Below are 19,621 nucleotides of genomic sequence, written 5' to 3'. Positions count from 1 at the left end.
TATATATATATATATATATATATATATATATATATATATATATATATATATATATATATATATATATCTTTTCCTACTTTTGGCACCTTCTTCTGACTATTGATTGATTATTGAGCCGGTGTGACAAGTGAATTTCTCCAACGTGAGATCAATAAAGCCTATCTTATCTCTTATCTTATTCTAAAAAATAAATAAATAAATAATGCCACAGTAAATAGACTAAATAGACATGTGAAGAAACAACTATAACCAAAAAAAGATAATCAGATAATTAAAGCTTACATTTTGCTTTACTCTTATTAGTTTTTTAAATAACTAAACCTTTTGGTTAACATCGTTTGTTATTTGAGCTTTAATCATGAGGACTTATGCTGCATTTCATGAATAATTGATGGCTGGAAATGATGCCTCTGTATGTTTTGCTATAAAACAGTCTCTAAACAGCATGTGAACAGTATCCTCTGATCATAATTTAATTTAATTCACACAAATCTCTTGTTTCCCGTGTGAACTCCAGCTTCTTTCAGCGTCCACACAGTTTAAAATCCAATGTAAATTCCCCCAGCAGCTGCAACGTTAACATTTCTTAATTTAATAATGAACAGCTCCCAAAGTAAACATCACAGATCTGTGATTAATAACTCTTAACTATGGAAGAGTCTCGGACTGTTAGGTTTATAAACATTGCTTAATTTATATCTACGCAGAATTAAACGCTGAGTACACAAAGTTTGATTTGTATTTGGTTCTATTTGTTCTACAGACTGAAGCAAAAATGTCCAAGTTGTGTTTTTTTTCAAGATTTGTTTGACATTTATCCAGTTTCTCAAACTTAAGTCAGCAGCTGGGGTTAGGTTAGGTTTATTTGAATGTCCACATGGATCATTTCAATGCAATGAAAACAAAATGTAACAGTATAAACAGTTGTTTTGGTTTATTTCTAACCCTTCATGTGACAGTTTGTGAATTAATGCCGACCTGGGCGGCCGGACGTCTGTGAATGGGAGCAAGAGTTTTTACTGTTGAAAGTTTTTTTGAGAAAACAAACTTTCTCTGAAGGGTTTCCCCAACCCAAGTGGAATATGTTGTTATAAAGTGTTCAGTCCATTCGTGATCTGTCTATGTATGCTGCAGTTTTTCTTCTGGTCTGAGTCGCATTTATGCCGGGGAAAAAAAAGGAGAAAAGGAAGTTTTGTGTGAAAGGAGAGAACGAAAAGACGAAAGACTTCTTGAATCTCTTTTTTTTAGTGATACAGTTGTGTTGATGACCAAATTCAGTCAAGTCTTAAACTGTTTAATGTCCTTTTAATTTAGCAAACAACAGGAATCAGATACCAACCTGAGCATTATTAGGTTGCCGGGGTGGGCAGCTATATTATCTTCCAACCCGAGCACGGTGCACCGTAACACAGGGGAGGTTCCCACTTCTCTTTAACTGACTGGCAGCGCCATTAAATCCATACAAAGTTGGTCAAAGAGCAACTAAAAATCTTTGCTGCCCCTGGACAAATGGCACCCTGGACAAAGCACCATGTGGCCCATATCAGACGTTGCTACTGAGTCTATTAGTGATGATGCTGAAAGCTGCATCAACATAAGTCTGAATTTTAAGAGATTAAAGTTTTGTTTTTTGGCTTCTGACAGAGTTTCTGTTTAATCTTGTTTTAGTTTTGATTATTTTTTTCTAGTGAAAATTCATATATGTACACAACTGTATACATTGAACTAAAATTTAACTGAATATAGGAACAAACTGCAAAATTGCATTTACAATACAAATGAAGGTGAGGGTAGGGCTGGTTTTATCCGATTTTATTTTATCGAATCCAATTAATTGATTTTTTTCGCCCCTTCATTTTTGTTTCACAAAAAGAAATTAAAGAAATCATTAAAAAAATAACTTACTTGTATGTGAAGAATTTTGTCTGGGAGTTTGAACTGAATTCAAAGTGCAACTAAATACAAGCTGTGAAACATTCTTGTAAAACAAGATGGCCGCCCTGCCATTGTAAACAATATAACAAAATGTTTTTTGCTAGTGGTTTTACACAATGAGCTAAAACAGGCTTCACTGGTGTAACTTTAAACTTTAAAAAATATAAGTAGATGAATAAATTAAAGTGCCTGGTATTATGGTATTGCGGTATCGATTATAACACCTACTATATACCATATTTGGCATCACTATTGCTAGTGTATTAAATTATTTTTATTTAAAATAAATAAACGATGCTTAACTTGGCGTGTGGCAAGGCTTACAAACAGTGGTGGAAGCCCAGAGTTTTGACTTGTTCTTCCACATAAATCTGTCCATAAGTATGAATTTTAAGAGATTACAGTTTTGTTTTTTGGCTTCTGACAGATTTTGTGTTTATTCTTTTTTTTTATTTTGATTATTTTTCAAGTGAAAATTCATATATGTACACAACTGTATACATTGAACTAAAAATTTAACTGAATATAGGAACAAACTGCGCAGAAAAGATGTCTCCGTCTAAATATCCTTTTCCTCCCTGTGTTTCAGTGACTTTGACCGATCTCAGCGCTGCATCGAGTGCCTGAAATCGATCCCAGACCCGGAGGTCCATTTCCCAACACTGGTTCACTGCTCGTTCTGCAAGTTCACCACATGCTGCTCCAACTCCTACGCCAACCACATGATCAAGTATGTGTGCCTCTCAGTGTAGACTCCATCCAGCATGCGTTCTTCAGAGGACAAGTTCACACAGTGTGCCGAATGAAACCTTTGAAGCAAGCCGTCCTGCTAAGAGAAAACATTTCTTTGCAGCTCAGGCTGCTGTAGGAGACTCGACCACCCTCCTCCTTTAAAGATGCTGGTACAGGCGTAACAAATATAAAGGAAGCCTTTAATTTTAGCCTTGAAGTTCACAACAGCAGATGGTGCAAACTGTGACCATTTAAGTTTTATAATTTGGATTTTATTTGATGGATCACAAAGCTTTGCCTTATAAATGAAATGCGCGTTGCATTTGCGCATGCACGGTTCATACGTGTTCAGCAAATGTTGCTACCAAACAAACCCCGCTGTCACTGTGATTTGTGTGGAGTGCAGGTAACAGATTACATTTTTCTGTTCAATTAAATTTTAGTTATATAGCGCCAATTCATGATACATGTCATCTCAAGGCACTTTTCCAAAGTCAAATTCAATCAGATACAGATTGGGTCAGATTATGTGTGAGCATAAGGCTCACAGGCGTTGGTTTTAAGGCAGGGGTGTCAAACTCATTTTGGTTTAGGGGCCGCATACAGCTTAATCTGATGTCAAGAGGGCCACACGAGTAAACTCATTGCAAGATTAAATAGAACTAATAAAAGTGGACTTGTTGTTTTTTATATTAAATGAATTTCACTTTTACACAATACATTATGAATAGAAAAATGTATTCACATTTTTTGGAACTTAAAAACACTGTCCTGCATGACAAAATACATCAAACAGATAAAAATTAAGAAATGATTTAAAATCAATTTTCCACATCTGAAGCTCAGTGCTACCATCTGCTGATTAAAACACAGCGCCCCTCGTGGACAATATAGGAACTGCAGAATTTCAATTAAATGGAGTACATATTTTGTTCAATAATTGTTTTATCATTCTCTTCCTTTTATCTCCTCTTTCTTTCACCTTTTCTTTCTTTCTTCTTGTTCTTCCTTTCCTCTTCTACTTCCCAATTGTAGTGTCCATATCATTTGACATATTCCCCGCATGAATCATAATAAAACTATTCACATTCATAAATGAAGCGGGGCACTATGGCCAAAGCAGTTCTGCTCCACTTGTGAAAGTCAAATCTGATGAGCTCTTTTTGGCATTAAGACAACAATTCTTATTGCCCCATTGCCAGACAGGACACTGAAAAAAAAAAAAAAATTTTTTTTTTTTGGAATAATGATAATGCATTTAGCCAACGGGCCGGACTAAACTGTTCGGCGGGCCGGAAATGGCCCGCGGGCCGCATGTTTGACACCCCTGCTTTAAGGCCTTAATATGCGTGCTGTACAATGACCGGTGCACTTTGTGCCATGTTCAGCTGCTCTAATATGGACTTTATAATCTTTAACGGAAAAAAACACGTTGCTTTGGCTCCACTGGGTTCACCCAAAGAATCAAAGAAGAAATGCAGCCGTAAACCTCTGTTCACTCTTCACTTTCCCGACAGAAAAGAAAGATCCAGACGGGCGTAAAAGATGGACTAAAATTGTTTTTTTTTTTTTTTTTTTGCACACATTTATTGTGTCTAATCTTCATCTTTCTTTAGGCTCTCTAGTCTTGACTCTGAGGAAGCTGTCAGGCTCAGGGCCGCTGCCCTGTAGGCAAAAACCAAAAGAGGAAGAGAGCAGAGAGACAGAACAGTGAATCAACCAGACAGAAATGTTATTTTGCTCACCTTCACTTATTAGATAATTGAAACGCGTCCAGGATTAACAGAGAAAAGTTGATAAATCTAGTTAGACGAACGCTCCGTGACTGAATTAGTGGCACCATACGCCTTAATAACGCTTCACTCGCGTTAATGTGTCCAAAACAACACTTGATTGACGGTAATTGGGTTTTAGTGAATTACAGAAATATAATAAGGGTTACAGTCATACGTCATTGTTTTCTGATGGTACGTACTGTCAGTACTTATCCCCGTGCCCTGGAGCGTATTGAGGCCGTCAGCCCGTACGGCGCTTCAGAGGTTTCAGGTCACGAGACGCACCATGCTGAGCCTGGAACCTGCACCCCTCACTGAAGAAAACACCTGTCTCTCCCTTAAAATCCTTACATTTTCATAAAAGTTGATGGTGCACCTTATAATCCGGTGCGCCTTATATGTGATCACCGCACTTGTTGTGCTTACTGACTGATTATATGAGGTGAACAAATCTGTCAAAATGTGTAAGTACAACTTTGATGAGCAACAAAGCCGCTCCGCTGAATGGATATTAGGAGCATCACGGTACACTGTGTCATTACCTGATAGGACCCCTGAGCTGTCTACAAGACTGCCTGACTGTAATGTCTAAACTAGAAGTTGCATTCATGTAAGGCACCCAGAGTATGCGCTAGCAACAATAATCCAAGTTAGTTAATTCAATATAAACGTTACATTTATTTTGGTTTTATGTTAGAAACAGGGCGGTGTAGGTTGAGGTTTGAATAAAAAATTTCAGTTCAAATGCACAAAGCTGATGGAGACTACCCCAGAAGATGTCGATATTTATTTGCAGCAAAAGGAGGTTCTCCAACGTATTGACTCCATTACTTTTACGTTGGTCTATCGCATAAAATGCTGTAAAAAAATACATTGAAGTTGGTGTGTAAGATAAGACATTAAAAGGTTCAAGGAGTGTGAATACTTTTGCAAGAAACTGCACATTTAATTTTCACAAATTCAAATTTCATTTCGAATTTCTATAGCAGATATTGCCGTCTTCAGTCCTCCAGTCCACAGTGGGACCTTTCCCGTGTGTTTTCTTTCATATTTAGAGGCTGTAATAATAATAATTAAAAAAACTGCTGCTTATATGCATCTACTTTACATGTGAAAGGCTTTATTTTGGCCTCAATCAAATAGTATCGAAAGGTTTATATCATGTGGTTTGGACAAGATTAAACAAACAAGTTAGTCAAAATTTCTCCCATGGAAATAAATACTGATCGGAGCCTCATGATAGATTTCTTACTAAAATAAGTGAAAAATAAAGTTTGTTTATAATTTTGATAAAAAAGCAACAGCATGAGGAACTTGTGACATTGTTTGTGCTGCAGAAGAAGCACAACTGGAGCTAAAGTTGAATGCAGGGATACGTGAGAGGTTTAAATCTCTTGATCTCTTACCTGGAGAGTGAATCGGATCGTTATAAACCTCAAAATTAAAAAAGAAAGGACAGTAATTGTTTCTTTTAGTTGATAAAGGCTTCAGAAGACCAAATTCATGCTATGAATTTTTTCAGGTTTGTCAGATTTCCTCTGTGTTACTTTGGTAATTGACTTTTTTTGCCCGTCTTCATTGATTTCGTGTGTGTTTTCCCAGTAATCACACCGTATGGAAAGAGCCTCAGTTTCCAGCCATCTACGAGTTGAACCCGAGGTGAGCGACGAGAATCTGATCGGTTTAAATCATCCTGGTCCGACCCGATGCAGTGCAGTTAAATCTGAAACCCTTTCTGCTTGTGTGTGTTTCTTCTTCAGGTTGCCGCAGGCTTTAAGATGCGATTCATGCACATTTTCCACCTTCAGAGGGGATGCGATGGCCAATCACATGACGGAGAGACCGGATCACGTTTGCATAACGAATAAAGGTATAAGACCAGCACATCAAAAAAATGTGTTTGAGTAAAATCTACCCTGGTCATGTTTGTTTTTAGTGAATTTACTGCGTAACTGTTTATGGGAATTGGCAGATAGTTGCAAAGGTTCTCTGCAGGAAGGTGAAGCCCAGTTGGCTCATTAAGTCTCCTCTGGACATGAATCCGTCTACATTTAGGTTCATAGAGCAGCAACACTGCAACATTTTTCTCAGTATATATATTTGTTTCTAATGTTTCTATTGACATGAAAGCCACTCCACATTTTGGTAACAAATCAAATATCCACACATACAAAGAAATCAATGCAATTTTGTAAGGCTGGGCAATGTGGCTTAAAAATAAAATCTCAAATCCAATTAATCGATTTTTTTTTTCCCCCCTTCATTTTTGTTTCATAAAAAGAAATTAAAGAAATCATAAAAAATAAACTTACTTTTATGTAAAGAATTTTGTCTGGGAGTTGACCTGAATTTAAAGTGCAAATAAATACAAGCTGTGAAACATGCTTGTAAAACAAGATGGCCGCCCTGCCGTTGTAAATAATGAAAATATAACAAAATGTTTTCTGCTAGTGGTTTTACACCATGAGCTAAAACAGGCTTCACTGGTGTAACTTTAAACTTGAAAGTAAATGAAGTAAATTAATTAAAGTTCCTGGTATTATGGAAAAAGTTTCCTCCTTTCAATAATTTGATATATTTTCATAAACATATATTCAGCATTGCAAGCTGTTCTCGTCATTGCAGCACAATTAGGGTAATAAAATCCATATTTTTCCAAAAGTTAAATCTTAAAATTCTTTAAATTAGAATTAATTGATTTATCGCCCAGCCATAAGTGTTCCTCTCAAACATCGAGGTATCGATTATACTACCTACTATATACCATCTTTGGCATAACTGTTGCTGGGGTATTAAATTATTTTTATTTAAAATAAATAAACAAGCAAGGCTTACAAACAGTGGTGGAAGCCCAGAGTTTTGACTTGTTCCTCCATATAATTTGTCTTCTGGGGCTCCTTTCTATGCACCCTGACCTTCAGTTCTTTCCATAGATTTTCAGTTGGATGCAAGTCAGATTGTTGACGTGCGCCACTGTAACAGCTTTGCTTTCTTCCTCTGAAACCAATTAACTTGTCTCCATTTATTGGGAATAATGTCTTATTTGGAGATCTACACTCATCTCATCTTCAGATTCCTATTAAAAGCATCCAGGCACCATTCTGCTTCCATCCTACCTTCAGTTTAATGAAGTCGGCCATGATCCATCAGATAGCCCACTCCCTGATGATCCCACCTTCAAACTTCACTTTTGTTACAGTGTTTCTGGCTTGTTGTGCAGAACCGTTCTTCCTCCAAAGACATCCAGAGAGTTCAGCTTTGGACCCATCTGACCAGATCATACATAAGCAGTAGTTCACTGGCTAGTCAGATTCTCCTTCCTCTTTTGCAAAAAGCCAAAACCAGTCTTTGTCCTCAGCAGTGGAGTCTTGAATAGTAAATGTGCATTTTAGGTTGGAACTCCATGCTTTCAAGAGTAATGCTGTTATTCTGAAGGTAATGAGTTCTCCGGACAGTTGTTTTATTTTTTTCTGCTGTCAGAAATCTTACGAGGGGCAACCAGCAGCAGCTGCTTTATGAACTTATGGTCTTTCCACTTCTGGATTATGGCTCTAAAAGCGCTCTCTGGAGCGTTCAGACGATTGGAAATGCAGCTTTAACCTTTGAGTTTGTGTTGCATCAGTAAGAGCTTTTATGTTATAATTTCCTTCCTTTTTTTAACCAATCATCCAACCTGTTGCAATACTTTTGTTATTATAAACCTTTTTTATAGGCCATCAGTTAATATTATTAAACCAGCAGATTTTCAGACAGCAGCAAGATACTTTCTAAATACCAACAGTTTGGAGCTGGTTTTGGGGCTTTTCATGTAGTTTTGCATATCTTTTTCTTCATGTGTTCAGAACTTGATCCTTGTACCGCTCAATTTCATCACACATACCTTCATTTATGGATTAATTAGCTTTTTTCCATGTTATGATTATTTGTGTTATTATGGGCATCTGGTGTAAACTTGGTGTCGATAGAAAGACTGTATTAGAAATATATCTACTGTGTTCAAAATGTGTTCCAGCTGCTGTTAAACATTTCTGTCTCATTGCATCTTGGCTGCATTTTTTTTTCCGCAGAGAGAATATTAAGACACTCTAAGGATCCCATCCCTGACAGGTAAAAACAATGAAATGACCTCTCTGAGCTAAAACATCACAATAAAACAAAAGAGGAGAAATAATTACAGTTTCAAATTATAATACTGTTAATATTGATTGATTGAACAGGAAAGTAAAAAAAATTGGGTTTTTCTTGGATTCATGTCTTGATGAAAAGGAAGAAAAATGAAGCTTGAAAGCAAAATAAAGTTAATTTCAATTGAACAGAAGCAATTGCTCTGAAAATAGCAAAATGCAATGAATATATGAGTTTAATGTTTGACTTGGACGTACTGAAACAAATGTGTTTATCGATGATTTATTTTCTTTTAGGGCTGCAGCGATTAGTCAGCGTTATCGACAATGTCGATTGTGAAAAAATTATCAACGCAAAAATTCCTGCGTCGGCTCGTCGTTTAAAAATACATAAACGTTGCTGCTGTCTCAATATTTCACTTTCAGTGGTAGTTTAGATCACATGCAGTTCACTGAGGCTGCAGCAGAGGGCAGTATAGCGTCTGTTATCTGGTGAGCAAAGAGCACCTCTATCACTTGGCTGCAGCTCCAGCTGAAAGAAGAAGAAGAATAAGTTAAAGTTGGTAAAGTTTTGTACATAATTCTTTCTTTAATACAAAATAATCTTTTTGCTTTATTTTAGGCGAGAATGTAGCTGTAAAGCCGAAATATCTGCTTGGTGGCTGTTTTAAATCTACCGCTGCAATTCAACCGGATGATATCTAACAGTTATTATTGGGTTTATTTCAGTGTTTCATTTAACACTAAAATGAATGGTTAAAATTAAAGTGAAGCTACATGATGGGATAGTTTTATTTAACTTTAATGTCTGAGTAGAGCGATGGAGTTTGTTTGGAAATTAATAATTTTCTCAGTTTTTAATATTGATGCTGGAAATGTTGCCTAATTAAGGAGAACAAACCTGTCTGTAAACATATTAATGTGCTCCTCTTTTTTTTTTTTTTTACGCTATAGTTAAAAATACTTTTAAACATTAAGCAAATGTTAAAAGTTTGAAGGTCGAAAGATTGTTTTAAAAACATTTTCACGGTAAATAAATCAACTATTAAAACATTAACAATAAACTGAGTTAAATTTAAATTTGGAGGATCATTTATAACGCTGATTAAATAAAGGATAGAGACAAGACAAGGCAATAAAGAGGCCTGTTTTTGTCACAGATGAGTCAAAATATTTTTTACGAACAACTAAAGTGATGATGGAGATCATACAAAAAAAAATTAGTCGACTATTAAAACTTTCGTTAGCTGCAGGCCTATTTTCTGTAAGAACAACAATCATCAATCCTTTGTTCAGAATCTTAGCGGCTAAAAGTTTCTGTTTCTTTGGGTTTTAAATCATTTTCATACAGAAAACGTTATTTTTTTAATCCTCTTTGAATCTTGTGTTTCAGCGCCCCAGTCAGTCAGAAGCTAAGCAACGGTAAAGGATCCTTCGTCCCGATTCAGCTCCTCCCTCCTGGTCAGACGTCCCCCCAGCTGTCGGTCAAAGCCCTCAGCACCGCCGCCTCGCCGCCCTTCAGACCGGCCATGACCATCAAGGTTATGGGGGTTGGAAAGGTGAGATGAAATCCTAATGTGAAGCTGTTGATAGAGAAGACGTCGATGACGGTGGTGATCCTTAAATATATTTTCTCTCTACGCTTCCTCCTAAGCAAAGAGCCAGTCCTCTGTCGCACGATCAGCTCGCCATCGTCCTCTCCTCCCTGTGCCACGGCATATCCGAGATAGCTCGGCGCAACAATGTGTCTCCCGCGATGATCCGGTCCTGGATCGCGTTGCAGCAGCGCGGCCTGGCGCAGAGGAGGTGGGGCTGGAAAACGGACAAGATGGCGGAGTGGGTCTTGAATCGGCGAGAGCAGCAGCTGAGCGTGACGGAAACGGTCCTGCTGCTGACGGCCAGGGCCACGCTGGGCGAGAGCACGCAGGTGGAGGAGTGTTACAGCTGGACGATAGACTTCATGCTGAGGCACGACCTCGGCCTGCAGACCACCAACAACAACAGGCTGAAGAGCATCAGGGACAACAGCCGCAGCTTCATAGACGCCATCTACGCACAGGTTTCTATCTATCTATCTATCTATCTATCTATCTATCTATCTATCTATCTATCTATCTATCTATCTATCTATCTATCTATGTATCTATCTATCATCTATCATCTATCTATCATCTATCTATCATCTATCATCTATCTATCATATATCTATCATATATCATCTATCTATCATATATCATCTATCTATCATATATCTATATATATATCATATATCTATCTATCTATCATATATCTATCATATATATCATATATCTATCATATATTTATCTATCTATCAATCTATCTATCATATATCTATCATATATCTATCTATCATATATCTATCTATCATATATCTATCTATCATATATCTATCTATCATATATCTATCATATATCTATCTATCATATATCTATCATATATCTATCTATCATATATCTATCATATATCTATCTATCATATATCTATCTATCTATATATATCTATATATCCTATATCTATATATATATATATATATATATATATATCTATATATCTATTATCTATCTATCTTCTATCTATCTATCTATCATATATCTATCTATCATATATCTATCATATATCTATCTATATATATATATCTATATATCCTATATCTATATCTATCTATCATCTATCTATCTATCTATCTATCTATCTATCATATATCTATCTATCTGATACAAAAACAGGGTCGATGATAAGTTCAATACAATAACAGTTTTCCTTTTGGAGTTTAGCATTAAATCCTCCCAACCAATCACAACTCAGACCCATGAAGCTCCGCCCCCTTCAAAGAGTTCAGAGAGTATTAGTTTTAATTTTTAAAAACTTGCAGTTTTAATAAAAAGTTGGTTGAATAAATGGTTGAGTTTGTTTTCAGTGTTTGTGTAGCCAGGGCTGTTTTCAATTTGTTGATAATTATCGATATCTATCAATAAGATTTCTATTTTATCGACATGCTTCTTGTCTGTATGGTCCAGCGCTAACTTAAAGGGAGACATTTAAATCTTGTCTGATGTAATTTCCTGGTTTTAGATCCAAAAAGGGGTTTTGCCTCTCAGCTGCTGGGGCTGCATGGACGAGCTTCCCATCTTCATCAACTTGGACCTGTTCTCCAAACAAGACACCTCAGCCTTCCAGCTGTTCGCGTCCCCCGAGGACGAAGCCGTCTTTGAGATTGTCCTCTGCGCCCTGTCGGACGGCCGCCTGCTGCCCCCTCTGCTGTTCTTCAAGGGAACCGCGTCGAGCATCCCAGACGGGTTTCCTGACAACGTGCTGCTGGAAGCCCGGGAGGAGGGCTTCACAGAGGAGGAGCGTCTGCAGATCTGGATCAATAAGGTCAGCGGCCTCAGAGCAGTGAGACGAAACCTGGTTTTAGGTTTTCATGATCAGAGTGGGAGGAAGATGCATCAATAAAAATGTAAATTATCCTCTTCGTTTACCACGACAGCTCATTTTATCATTTTAGACACAGTTACTGATACTGACATCCATTCATCCATTGGTCTTCCCATCCATCATCCGTCTGTTTCCTTCATTCCTCCTTTCCATGTCTTTATGTCCATCCATCTGTCCATCTCTCATCCATTTGTCCATCTCTCATCCATCCGTCCATCTCTCTCATCCTTCCGTCCATCTCTCATCCATTTGTCCATCTCTCATTTATCTGTCCATCTCTCATTTATCCATTCATCTCTCATTTATCTGTCCATCCCTCATCCATCCGTCCATCTCTCATCCATCCCTCATCCATCCGTCCATCTCTCATTTATCTGTCCATCTCTCATCCATCCGTCCATCTCTCATTTATCTGTCCATCTCTCATTTGTCTGTCCATCCATCCTTCCATCTCTCATTTATCCGTCCATCTCTCATCTATTCGTCCATCTCTCATTTATCTGTCCACCTCTCATTTATCTGTCCATCTCTCATTTATCTCTCCATCTCTCATCCATCCCTCATCCATCCGTCCATCTCTCATTTATCTGTCCATCCCTCATCCATCCGTCCATCTCTCATTTATCTGTCCATCTCTCATCTCTCCGTCCATCTCTCATTTATTTCTCCATCTCTCATTTATCTCTCCATTTCTCATCCATCCGTCCATCTCTCATCCATCTGTCCATCTCTCATCTATCCGTCCATCTCTCATCTATCCGTCCATCTCTCATTTATCTGTCCATCTCTCATCTATCTGTCCATCTCTCATCTATCTGTCCATCTCTCATTTATCTGTCCATCTCTCATCTATCCGTCCATCTCTCATCTATCCGTCCATCTCTCATCTATCCGTCCACCTCTCATTTATTCGTCCATCTCTCATCTATCCGTCCATCTCTCATCCATCCGTCCATCTCTCATCTATCTCTCCGTCTCTCATCCATCCGTCCATCTCTCATTTATCTGTCCATCTCTCATCTATCCGTCCATCTCTCATCCATCCGTCCATCTCTCATCCATCTGTCCATCTCTCATCCATCCGTTCATCTCTCATCCATCTGTCCATCTCTCATCCATCCGTTCATCTCTCATCTATCCGTCCATCTCTCATTTATCTGTCCATCTCTCATCCATCCGTCCATCTCTCATCTATTTATCCATCTCTCATTTATCTGTCCATCTCTCGTCCATCCGTCCATCTCTCATTTATCTGTCCATCTCTCATTTATCCGTCCATCTCTCATTTATCTGTCCATCTCTCATCCATCCGTCCATCTCTCATCCATCTGTCCATCTCTCATCTATCCGTTCATCTCTCATTTATCTGTCCATCTCTCGTCCATCCGTCCATCTCTCATTTATCTGTCCATCTCTCATTTATCCGTCCATCTCTCATTTATCTGTCCATCTCTCATCCATCCGTCCATCTCTCATCCATCTGTCCATCTCTCATCCATCTGTTCATCTCTCATTTATCTGTCCATCTCTCATTTATCCGTCCATCTCTCATTTATCTGTCCATCTCTCATCCATCTGTCCATCTCTCATCCATCCGTCCATCTCTCATCCATTTGTCTACCTCTCATTTATCTGTCCATCTCTCATTTATCTGTCCATCTCTCATTTATCCGTCCATCTCTCATCCATCCGTCCATCTCTCATCCATCTGTCCATCTCTCATCCATCCGTCCACCTCTCATCCATTTGTCCATCTCTCATCTATCCCTTCATCTCTCATCCATTTGTCCACCTCTCATCCATTTGTCCATCTCTCATCCATCCGTCCATCTCTCATTTATCTGTCTATCTCTCTCATCCATGCACTTTCTTAGTGAACATTATTAATATCTAAATATATAATATTATATTAATATTTAAAACATACAAATCAGGAGGTTTTCAGTGTGGAACGGTCTTGAATTGTAAAAAAAAAGAGAGCTGTGTAGTAACTCTGCGTACGTCGCTGTCCTTCCCCCGTCGCTGCAGGTGTGGGACCCCTGTGTGGCGTCAAAACAGGACGACGAGTCTCTGCTGGTGATGGACGTCCATCGAGGTCACCTCAGTGAAACGTTCAGAGACGGCCTGGCCGCCGTCAACACCGACGTCGCCTTCATCCCCGCAGGCTGCAGCTGTCGCCTGCAGCCGCTGGAAATCTGCGTGACACAAGTGCTGCGGGATTTTCTGCAGGTGCGCTGGAGGTGGCTTTACCCCACCTGTTCTTTTTCCCATGTTTCCTGTTTCATTTCCTGGTTCTGATTGACGGACGACGTGTTCTGGTTGGGGGCTCTGGTCTTTCCAGGCCCGGTGGTCTCAGCTGGTGTCTGACGGCGGTCTGGATGGTCTGGGACTGGATCAGCTGGCTCTGACCATGGCCTGTTGGCTCAGCGAGGTTTCCTCTACTCTCAACTCGCAGACAGACATCCTGCGCAGGTGAGAAGGTTTTCCATTAATTACAATTATTTAAAAGGTTAATTTAGTTACTCTAAATGCAAACTTTAATGGTCTTTATGGTTGGTTAATCACATTTCTTGTGATTAACCAACTGAAGGAAGATGATGAATGATAATAACTTTCTTTCTACAATAAATATCCCCCCCCTTTTTGGCCGGGCGTCTGGGAAGCACCACCCCGGGGGGGGGGGTGTGCGGGGGGGCCTAAGGGTCCAGGGGTGGGCGTGGGGGTAGGTTGAAAAGGTGGGTGGACGTGGGAGAGAGGGGGGCAGAAGACCCAGTGGTGGGGGTGGTGTGGGTACAGTTGTCGGGTGGAAGGGGGAAAAAGGGTGGAGGGTGGGAAACAAAAATGTGGGGGGGTGTGTCATGTTTTGTTCCTTTCCCTTTTGTACCTTTTTTTTCCCTTTTTTTCCCTTTTTTTTCTTTTTTCCCTTTTTTTTCCTTTTTTATTTTTTCCCTTTTTTTCTCTTTTTCCTTTTTTTTTGTTTTTTTTCCCCTTTTTTTCTACAATAAATATCTAAAAGCGTGGTATACATTCTTTACAATGGTACTGCTAAATACAATTCATTGCAACCAATGACCCCCAGAAGTCACCTAACTAGTGAATACAGGCTGCCTGCGTGCAATTTAATGCCAGGATAAGTCCAGCTGTTCTAGGGGGCTGGGTCTCAAAGATTGGTTGCAGAACATCAGTGAACGAGCATCTTGAAGACCAGGAGCACAGCAGAGAGGTCAGGGAGAACCTTATGGAGAGTTAAGCAGGGTTAGGTTGTAAAACAACATCCCATCTTAGAGAGATTTGTTAAATCCATCATCTGCACATGGAAAGAGGGTGGCACAGCTGCAAATACACTAATACATGGTTGGTTTACAACTGTAAGCCAAAGACGGGAAAAAAGGTGTTTTGATTAAAGCAAAAGCCTCAGTAAGCTTGGTCTGCAATTTGCAACAAGCGTTGTCGCCCTGCCTTACAAGCAAAACAATATACAGGACTGTCTCAGAAAATTAGAATATTGTGATAAAGTTCTTTATTTTCTGTAATGCGATTAAAAAACATGAAATGTCATACATTCTGGATTCATTACAAATCAACTGAAATATCGCAAGCCTTTTATTGTTTTAATATCGCTGATTATGGCGTACAGCTGAAGAAAACTCAAATATCCTATCTCAAAATATTAGAATATCGTGAAAAAGTATACTAGTAGGCTATTCAACTAATCACTTGAATCGTCTAATTAACTCGAAACACTGCAGGGTTTCCTGAGCCTTGAAAAACACTCAGCTTGGTTCAGTAAACTAAATCACAAGTATGGTAGTGGTTAAGAGACGACATAAGATTCTCACAGTAACTGGTGTACTGACCATGGCATTACTGTCCTTGATTGGCCTGCCAATTCCCCTGACCTGAAGCCCATAGAGAATTTGTGGGGTATTGTGAAGAAGAAGCTGAAAGACACCAGAGCCAACAATGCAAATGAGCTAAAGGCCGCTATTGAAGCATCCTGGGCATCCATAACACCTCAGCAATGCCACAGGCTGATTGCCTCCATGCCACGCCGCATTGATGCAGTAATCTGTGCAAAAGGATTACCAACCAAGTACTGAGTGCATTAATGGACATTTTCAAATGTTTGATTTTGTTTTGCTGTTATAATTTTTTTTTTACTTGGTCTGAGGAAATATTCTAATATTTTGAGATAGGATTTTTGAGTTTTCTTCAGCTGTACGCCATAATCAGCGATATTAAAACAATAAAAGGCTTGCAATATTTCTGGTGATTTGTAATGAATCCAGGATGTATGACATTTCATGTTTTTTAATTGCATTACAGAAAATAAAGAACTTTATCACAATATTCTAATTTTCTGAGACAGTCCTGTATATGGAAGAATGTCATCAGCATAAAGGTAGAATCTGTGATTTTTCCAGAAGTTTACCCAAGTCCCTTTTTGAAGAACTTTGGAAAAAAAATCTCCGAAATCCACTCTGGTCTTATTTCTTTCTACTGTGGCCTTCCTCTTCTTCTTATAAACATGAACGTGGTTTGCTTCTTTCGACTCTCCATGCTACAATGAAACGGCTAACCGCTAAGCTAACCGGATACACCATCCCCCAGCAAACAACAAAAATGTCTGAACGGTGTGGAGTGAAACGCTCTGCGATCTTGAGGGGGAGCCTTGTTTGCATTTAAAGAGACAGCACCACAGCGAGTTGCTCACAAACGACCTCAGAACAGGGGCACTAAAGGGGCAACAATAACGACGAATTCACACCAAAGCTTTGTAGTTCTACTTTATATAGACCAATTCAATTCAATTTTATTCATATAGTGCCAATTCATGAAACATGTCATCTCAAGGCACTTTCCAAAGTCAAAATCAATCATATTATACAGATTGGTCAAAAATTTACTATATAAGGAAACCAGTTGATTGCATCAAAGTCCCGATAAGCAGCATTCACTCCTGGAGAAGTGTAGAGCCACAGGGAGAGTCGTCTGCATTGTACATGGCTTTGCTGCAATCCCTCATACTGAGCAAGTATTAAGTGACAGTGGAAAGAAAAATTCCCCTTTAACAGGGAGGAAAACCTCCAGCAGAACCGGGCTCAGTATGAACGGTCAGAATGAACGCCAGACCAGGTGTACCAGGTGTCATTTCATGTAATACAATGCAAAACTGGAGAACAGTAGAACTCAGTAGAGTGAGAAAAATAGGCCCTGATGTCCTCCGGGAGCCTAAGCCTATAGCAGCAAAACTATAGAGATAGCTCAGGGTAACATAAGCCACTCTAACTATAAGCTTTGTCAAAAAGGAAAGTTTTAAGATTAGTCTTAGAAGTAGACGGGGTGTCTGCTTCACGGACCAAAACTGGGAGTTGGTTCCACAGGAGAGGAGCCTGATAGCTAAAGGATCTGCCTCCCATTCTACTTTTAGAGACTCTAGGAACCAGCAGCAGACCTGCAGTCTGAGAGCGAAGTGCTCTGTTAGGAACATACGGGGTAATCAGAGCTCTGATATATGATGGAGTTTGATTATGAAGGGCTTTATACGTTAGAAGGAGAATTTTAAATTCTATTCTTGATTTAACAGGAAGCCAGTGAAGGGAAGCTAAAATTGGAGAAATATGATCCCTCTTGTTGATTTTCATCAGAACTCTTGCTGCAACATTTTGGATCAGCTGAAGACTTTGAACTGAATGATTTCAATATGCAAATGAAGAACCAAAAAAAGCACGAAATGTCGCCTTTAAATCAAAGCAAACCAGCATGTGTTGAGGTGGGCCAGACCTAATTACGTTTTAATTACGATATGTTCTGCTTTCAGGTCGTTCACGTTAGCATGCAGCCTGCAGCACTTGGAGAATCAAGGAGAGGCGGCGAGGATGATCACAGCCCTAACCGAAGCCCTGACCCAGCCCCCTGAGTCTGGGTCACAAGAACCTGGACCTAAACCGGCACATTTACCAACGCGGAGACTGGAGCAGGAACGAATGCCGCCGCCGCTGCTGCTGGTGATCAAGGAGGAGAAGAAACAGGGCCCGAATGAAGCGGGGAAACTTAGAGGCATACAGCGGGAGATCAGCAGCCCGTCTGCTCTGTTCAACAGCGGCAGCGACGCCGACTCAGCATCGCACATGTAGACGTCTGTAACACGAACCGCTGCTAGAGATCAGATCCTCGCTGCGTATTAAACCGGCTCTGAAACGAGGACGGACGCCAATAAATGGCACTAAAGACGAGAAAAATGTTCAAATTAAGACATTTTCCTTGTCTTAGATGTGGTGATATGGATCTCAGTCATGAAATGTCTTAAATATAAGTTAACTGAAATAAAAATCTGAAGTCAAATAGGCGCTAACGCCTTGTTGCATCTTGAATTTATCTAATTATTTGTATCAGTCAGAAAATATTTGTTGTCCGAAACAATAAAGAACTAAACTAAACACTGACCAGTTCTTCATGCATGATATGACCACAAACTGAAGAGCTTTTATTTTATTTTAAGAAAATATATGTATATATATATGTAAACAAATCAAGACTCTGGTCATGCTTTTCTATCCTGTACTGAACACAGTTTATTTAACTGTACTTTATAATTTAAACGTTAACAAATGACAGTCTGCAAGTGTTTTATATTACATTTATCACTAAATAATCAGGCAATTTAACGTTCCAATATTTTGAAGCTTTTTTTTTTTTTACCATCATGCTATCAGTATTGTTTTTGTTGTTTTAAGGTGAAAGAAAAGTTTCAAACTTTGTTTCTTGTTAATGTCTATAGTGGCCAATGCCATTGTTTAAAAATGTAAAAATAAAACCATAACCATAAACAATGAATCATGAATGAGAATGTAAAAGGCGACATTAAAGATTAAAATACTGTTTCTGACATAATGGGGGAAATAATTCCTCTTTTCATTGCATAATTGTTAAAATAACTGATTGGCTGAGGATACTGTTTGTTGATAAACTTTATTTTTGTTACCTTTTTTTTACTGTAACATGAAATATGTGATGTTTTGTAGTGAAATAAAGGAAATTATCTTCACTCTGACGTTTTTGATTTAATAAATCGTTCAAAATTGAATGAAATTTTCTATAAACTTGTTCATCTTTCATACAGCAAAGGTTGGAAAACAGGTCTTTTTGATTTACCTCTATTAAAATGTTCAGGAAGAACCACATAAAGCCGAGCCGGGTCTACTGCAGTTCTTTAAATCCTGTCGTCCCCCATTGACACTTAAATATAGAACCATGAGAACAGAACCCGTTTCCCAGCATGTCTACGAGCGCCAGCTACGACCCCCTTCCACCCCCAAGGACGGCTCTGACCGGCGGGGGGATACAGGATGGGAAGGATTTCACGACCTTGACTGTCCTCCGTTTAAATTTAGGATTGAGGATGAACACCAGGCTTTGGAAATCCCAATTGGGCCAAACCCACGGGGCCAACACGCATTCATCTTACTTTGAATCCCTAATTTCTTCGTCATCTCCTGGCAAGGAACCAAACATTGTGGAAACTTTTTCAAGTGGTCTTGATCAATGGTTCAGGCTTCCTGAGGGTTTTTGGATTATTTTTGTTACTCAGTTTGGTTC

At 39.0% G+C, this 19,621-nt stretch overlaps 1 protein-coding gene across 3 annotated transcripts in view; it reads left to right on the top strand.

The window, feature by feature from the left end:
* pogza (pogo transposable element derived with ZNF domain a) overlaps window positions 1–18,462 on the top strand; it is a 36,468-nt gene extending 18,006 nt beyond the window's left edge. For all 3 annotated transcript variants that reach the window (XM_021324867.2, XM_036145447.1, XM_021324868.2), the window contains exons 16-25: window positions 2,525–2,665; window positions 6,045–6,101; window positions 6,203–6,312; window positions 8,510–8,549; window positions 9,960–10,125; window positions 10,221–10,625; window positions 11,660–11,962; window positions 14,051–14,251; window positions 14,364–14,494; window positions 17,844–18,462. In XM_021324867.2, the coding sequence (XP_021180542.2) occupies window positions 2,525–2,665; window positions 6,045–6,101; window positions 6,203–6,312; window positions 8,510–8,549; window positions 9,960–10,125; window positions 10,221–10,625; window positions 11,660–11,962; window positions 14,051–14,251; window positions 14,364–14,494; window positions 17,844–18,159 (1,870 nt within the window). In that variant the 3' untranslated portion in view covers window positions 18,160–18,462. The remainder of the gene's footprint in view (window positions 1–2,524; window positions 2,666–6,044; window positions 6,102–6,202; window positions 6,313–8,509; window positions 8,550–9,959; window positions 10,126–10,220; window positions 10,626–11,659; window positions 11,963–14,050; window positions 14,252–14,363; window positions 14,495–17,843) is intronic.
* The last annotated feature ends 1,159 nt before the right edge of the window (window positions 18,463–19,621 follow it).

Source organism: Fundulus heteroclitus, chromosome 13 (assembly GCF_011125445.2).
Source record: "Fundulus heteroclitus isolate FHET01 chromosome 13, MU-UCD_Fhet_4.1, whole genome shotgun sequence".
Taxonomy (NCBI): Eukaryota; Metazoa; Chordata; class Actinopteri; order Cyprinodontiformes; family Fundulidae; genus Fundulus; species Fundulus heteroclitus.
The sequence above is the reverse complement of the archived record's forward strand: the minus strand, read 5'-3'. Positions and strand labels throughout refer to the sequence as shown.